This window comes from Centroberyx gerrardi, chromosome 9 (genome assembly GCF_048128805.1).
Source record: "Centroberyx gerrardi isolate f3 chromosome 9, fCenGer3.hap1.cur.20231027, whole genome shotgun sequence".
Classification (NCBI taxonomy): domain Eukaryota; kingdom Metazoa; phylum Chordata; class Actinopteri; order Beryciformes; family Berycidae; genus Centroberyx; species Centroberyx gerrardi.
In genome coordinates this window covers 6,691,257-6,697,537 of record NC_136005.1, presented here as the reverse complement: position 1 = coordinate 6,697,537, position 6,281 = coordinate 6,691,257, and the positions used below count along the sequence as shown (strand labels likewise).

The following is a 6,281-nucleotide window of genomic DNA, read 5'->3' as shown; positions in this document are numbered from 1 at the left end:
TTTGGATTCAATAATGTCTGTCTGGAAGGTTTTATTTTGAACCTGGGATCAAACATGCCAAGATTTATTATTATTATTATTGTTGTTATCATATGAGTGTTTATTATTAGTAGTAGTAGTAGTAGTAATAGTAGGCTATTATATTTTTGTTTGTGTTATTTTTTATTATTATTTTATTTTCTTATTTCCATTCCGTGCTGTTGCCCTAAACTTGCAGATGGAAGCAGTCCTCCTGTGCTGGTCGGCGGTGGCCGGTCAGCGGCTCCAGTGTTAATATGTAAACGGAATGATGATTGAAGATTGAAGGCAGTTCCCCGGCTGTGCCCTGAACCCGGGCCGCGCGCCATTGGCCGCCAGCTCCAACGGCCAAACAACCAATGGGAGGGCGCCGACCACGAGCCGTCCTCCCCTCGGGCCGCGTGTCCCTCGCCCTGATTGGTGGAAAGTTACTGTGGGAAAGAAAGTTTGGGAAGTTTCACACGAGCCGTTCGCGTGCAGTCCGAGATATAAATAAGAGCCACACGCGGGGAGCCAACAGACAGACTCTGCATCCGCTCCTAACCGCTGCTGCCGCTCGCATCACTCCAACGGATTTTAACTTGGTATATCTCAGGATATTTTTGCGGGGACTTTTGAGTGTCACAAGCAGAAAGAAGCAGCGTATTCCTCGCCCTTTTCCCTACACCACTGGATCGTAATTTGTCGTCGTTTTGTGGGATATTTCCGACAAGAAGATGCCTGCCGATATGATGGAAAAAACCTCCTCCTCCCCGGTCGCTGCAACCCCGGCTAGCATGAACACAACACCCGATAAACCCAAGACAGCCTCCGAGCACAGAAAGGTTGGTATAAACATACAACATAAAGGCTTTTCCTCTCTCTCATCTGACACAAAGCAATGTTATGTCGCTCAACATTACGCACAAGCTCCTCGCTCCAAACCGGGGACTTTTTACGCACGAAGCAAGAGCGAGAATTTTAACGTTTTCTGTCATTTTATTTTTTAATTTAGTCGTCCAAGCCGATTATGGAAAAGAGGAGAAGAGCCAGAATCAACGAGAGCTTGGGACAACTGAAAACACTCATCTTGGATGCGCTCAAAAAAGATGTGAGTACTCGAGCGTTGTTCTCATTATAAAGAAATTAACTCCCTCCTTCGTGTATTCACTGCATAATGGAATGACCAAACGACCACACAAAATGATGATCCTGGGAGAAAGTAGGCTAGTAACCCTAACCATGTGTGGTTTGTCCCTCCTCAGAGCTCCAGACACTCTAAACTGGAGAAGGCGGACATCCTGGAGATGACTGTGAAGCATCTCCGGAACCTCCAGAGGGCTCAGATGACTGGTAAGTCACCTTCCCGGGATGATTTGTCCCAGATCCCTGCGGTTTAGATCATGTCAGGCGGTCTAGTCTTACAAACCTGGCGCACATCCTCCCTCCAAGCCGCCCTCCTGTTAAATATGCTTAGTCGTAGCATCGTTGTTAAAACAAAATAAGGCAATTTTATTCGCATTTGCAGCTGCATTTGGATATCCTTCCTACGACTAACCATCCTCTTCCATTTTCTCTGCAGCTGCCCTGAACACCGACCCGACTGTGCTGGGAAAATACCGTGCCGGTTTCAGCGAGTGCATGAACGAAGTCACCCGGTTCCTGTCCACCTGCGAAGGGGTTAACACCGAGGTCAGGACGCGGCTCCTCGGCCACTTGGCCAACTGCATGACCCAGATCAACGCCATGAACTACCCCAGCCAGCACCAACACCAGCACCAGCACCAGCTGCCCTCTGCCGGGCCCCCTCACCCTTCCTTCGGCCAGTCCATGGTGCAGATCCCCAGCTCCTCCCCCCAGGTCCTGCCGATGAACGGGGTGTCCTGCAAAGGGGGCTCCTCTCCGGCCAGCTTACCGTCAGACGCCACCAAAGTGTACGGCGGTTTCCAGATCGTACCTGCCACAGACGGACAGTTTGCATTCCTCATACCCAACGCAGCGTTTGCGCCCAACGGCCCCGTTATCCCCGTGTACGCCAACAGTGTCAGCACGCCGGTCCCCGTGCCGGCTGCGGTTTCCCCCGGAGCCCCGTCAGGCAACTCGGACTCAGTGTGGCGACCCTGGTGAAAGGCGGAGGGGGGGAAGGACCTATGAAAGACTTAAAAATGACACTTATAGTTCTCTCTTTGTTCAATGTTACAAAAAGTTGGTTTGGATCTGTTTTTTTTGCGTTAAATGGAAAGATTATGCACTATATTTGTACAGCCAATAAGGGAGTAAAGTTCATATTGAAATGAGATTTGTATTGTGGAAGTCTGTTCACTGCATTTTTTATATATTTGAGGTGTCTTTTTTTTACTGTGTGATGCCAAAGATATGTTCAATGCTCTTATGCTGTTCTTCGTTTTGGAAGACAAATAAATTTGTAAAGATATTAAAATACATGCGCTTGTTCATTCGTCTTTTATCTTTTCCATCAAATAATGTCAGTGCGTAAATATTGCAGATGTTATGGTTTTAAACCTGTTAATCAGCAGAATATAGGTCGTTTGGGTCTGAAACAACACTGCAGGTTTGTCTGCGTGCTTAAAAGCAAACTGTTTCAACCACGGCATATATTTGATGAGTCTATTTTCCTAACAAAACTTTGCAAAAACTAGTTATTTGCATGTAAGAAAGTTGGCAAGTTAGATCGTTGCCCCCGTGGAAATAAAATGTTAATATTCTATCGAGAAGCCTATTAACACACATAATCAACAAGTGTGTTTTTCCAAGTTATCCGTTAAAATATATGTTGTAAACAATGAGAGAGAGAGACAGAGGCTAGAAATGGTGCAAAACATACCTGATGTGCTACTAAAAGCCACTTTTATCATCCAACAGCTTCAGTAATAAGAATTAATTTGAAGTATGTCAGGATGCTGATGGGTTGGAGAGGCTGTCCCGTAATCCGTGAGGTTTCTGGTTCAGTCTCTGCAACAAAGGTGTTGTTTTATCAACAGTCACGCGTCCTGTTGAAGTGTCCTTGAGCAAGACACTGAACCGTCTACCTGCTTATTCACTGTAAGTCACACTGGGTGAGAGTGTCAGGTAAAATGAGAAACTGTAATTGTAAACCTAGTATCTTGATTCAAAGCTATTCAGGCAGCAGACTTGCAGCCTGACTTCACTGCAGAGCCCAACGCCATTGTAATTAATCAGACACCAGAGCTGGACTGTCCTTTGAAGCGCTTTCTCAGGCTGATAGCCCAGTTTCACCTTTCACTGGGGAAACTTGGGGCGCCTTTCAGAGGTCACGCACGCCATCTAGCAACGCGGGGGCGCATTGCAGCCTGATTGGTATTATTGTTTGGATCAATGGACGGAGCGCTTGGTTGCACTGGAGGTGGTGCTGCTTGTTGGGTGAAGCCTTGAGCAGCAAGCCTCATCCAAGAATGAGTTAAAAGAATAGGAATATGCACCGCATTTTTTTTTACAAGGGCAACGCTTTACTTTACAGCTGTCTTATTCCAGTGTATTTACCTGTGGACTAACCTATGGAAAAGTATTTTAAGGACGCAATATTACTGTGTACTTGATGAAAATCTCCTTTATACATAATGTACTTACAACGGTGTAACACACCATTCACCAAATGGCTTCATTAAAACTGTGTTGTTATACTGTTGCAAGAACGTTATGTATTAGGGAGATTTTCAATACATACTGTACATACACATTAACACATTAATATTATGTACTTACAACACTTTTCTATAGGTTAATACACAGGTTAATATACTGGAATAAGGTAATTGTAAAGTAAAGGGAAGCATTCTGTTGGAGAGGTTTGAGGTGGAAGCTGTGAGTTGTGTCTGTTGTGAGTCAATGAGGTTGTCAGACCAGTCATTCTAGGACTGGATGATCATAGCATGTCACCTAAGGTAAGATCAGCCTTAATTTGATTGGCAGACTGAACCTGTTCTGCAGTGAACTGAAGCTAAATGGGGCAGTCATGAATACAAATGAAGCAGCAGCCGTATGCAAGGAAAGTTTCTATAGGTGCTCAAATTACCAAATGAGGATGAAACTAACGACTGACCAACAGTTGAAAGTGATCAAGCCCCTCAGAATCATCAGTATGAGGATTTCCGCTGTTCAGTTTGCTTTCTCTTTCCCAGGAGCATTAATCTACCAACGGTATGGTGGTAGATTAACGCCTCAGGCTGCGTCTTTAATCAGAGCTGAGGGAGTTCCTTGATGCCACAAGGGTGTGTATGTGTGTGTGTGTGTGTGTGTGTGGGGGGGGGGGGGTTGACAGCAGAGGGACATGTTAAACACCCTGCCACCGAGCCATGTGGTAGCGCTCTGCTCTGCCCAGGTGTGTGCGCCCCCCTCCAGCTATCCAAGTGTGGCCGTTCTTTGAAGGGGGGGTTGGGGGGTGTGTGTGTGGGGGAGGGGGGGGGGGGGGGGGTGCAGGTGTTTGCAATTATCAATCTGCTAAGAGGCACAAAGTGTGGATAAGTGCCATCATTTTGAATTTCCATCACACCTTTTTACGGGGGGCCATGCATCCCCCCCGGTTGATTGAAGCCATGTGTTTGTGTGTGCATGCATATGTCTAGAGTGTGTGTGTGTGTGTGTGTGGAGGGTGCCGGGTGAGAACATGCCTGGCCAAAGGGCACAATGGGTGAGGTAGCGGGGAAGGAGGGGAGAGGGAGTTAAGTGGGGCGGTGGGGGGCAAGGGGGGTTCAAGGAAAGGCCTACCACACGGGATAACAGTCGGCCTCCTGTGAGCCAGAGCCTTCCCACCCAAACACACACACACACACACACACACACACACACACACACACTCACAAAACGTTCCCACAGCATTCCGGCTGCGCTCGGACCAGCGTTGCGCTTCCTGCCCTGAGCCCCCGGGCCACAGCTGGACGCGGGACGTCTGGGAGGCACGTGGTGCGACCCGGACGACACCCAGCTGCTGACCCCCCCCCCCCCTTCCCTTCTTCCCTCCTTCCCTCCATCCCTCCTTTCCTCCCTTCCTCCCCCCACCCACCATCATCATCAGCGGTCTCTCCCCCCCTGGAAAACAGCTTTACGAGCCTCTCCAATTACCCAGCGCAGTGGCCGCGCTGCCGGAGTGACGCACACATGTCACAACACGACCGGGGGGTTAGCTGCCATGCGTGTCCATTAACTTTTCCCACACTCCGCGCGCATGCAGGGAGAGAGAGGAGGGAAAAAAAGCCCTTCTCTGCTTCCTCCTTGGCTCCCCTAAGTGCTACCATATGGTCCAATCTCCCTCTCCCTCTCTCTCTCTCTCTCTCTCCCTCTCTCTCTCCCTCTCTCTCTCTCTCCCTCTCCCTCTCTCTCTCTCTCTCTCTCCCTCTCTCTCTCCCTCTCTCTCTCTCCCTCTCCCTCTCTCTCTCTCTCTCTCCCTCTCTCTCTCCTCTCTCTCTCTCCCTCTCTCTCTCTCTCTCTCTCTCTCTCTCTCTCTCTCTCTCTCTCTCTCTCTCTCTCGGCCGTCACTGGGGCTGTCTTTGATTGCAGCCCAGACAAGCGAGAGCTTTATGATTTAAGCCCAGGGCTTGCTGTACCAAGCCCTGGACTCATTTGAAGCCAAGCTCCTCTCCCACCCCTCCTCCTCCCCCATCCCCTTGCGCCCCCCCACCCCCCCACCCCCCCCCCCCTCCCTCCTGCAGTTGCAGGGGAAGGCTGTTTTCTGGCAGGAAATGAATAGCTCCCAGATGAGCGCAGGAACCTGAGAGGTCGTGAGAAAGAGGCGAACCCCCCTCCGCAGGCCCGGCCTGCTGCCAGCCGCCGGGGGAATGTGGGAGAGCGCCTCTCTGACACACGCGTCAAACCCCTCCGCCCTCCACCACACCGCCTGACTGACTGACTGCCTGCCCGGGCGCTGGGCCCTGAGCCTGGAAATAGCCTGATAGACAGGGCAGCAGCCACCGAGCCAGGCAGCGCGGCCAGTCAGCCGGCCGGCAAAACAGCCAGGCGGGCCGACAGGCAGGCAAGGGGAAACGTAGGGGAGGGGGAGCGCAAAGCGAATGGGAGAGAAGTGTTGGATCCGTGTGGGCGGAAGTGGATCAGTGTGTGTATATACTCCAAATCCTGACGCAAACACACTGCACAATGGAAAGTTAGATCTGTAATTTAGGTTTACATTAGACTCATGTTCGTACGTAAACATGGTAGCTTGCATGTGCACATATATGCTTACATACACAGATACACACACACACACGCACATGCTTTTCTCTCTCTCCCTCCCTCCTACAGGCTTACAC

The 6,281-nt window shown here is 49.8% G+C and overlaps 1 protein-coding gene across 1 annotated transcript; it reads left to right on the top strand.

The window, feature by feature from the left end:
* The first annotated feature begins 557 nt into the window (after positions 1-557).
* her6 (hairy-related 6) lies at positions 558-2,388 on the top strand. Its single transcript, XM_071908538.2, has 4 exons — positions 558-842; positions 1,013-1,108; positions 1,263-1,350; positions 1,580-2,388. The coding sequence occupies exons 1-4, from the start codon at positions 735-737 to the stop codon at positions 2,122-2,124; spliced, it is 837 nt and encodes a 278-aa protein (XP_071764639.1). The 5' UTR covers positions 558-734; the 3' UTR covers positions 2,125-2,388.
* Positions 2,389-6,281: the final 3,893 nt, after the last annotated feature.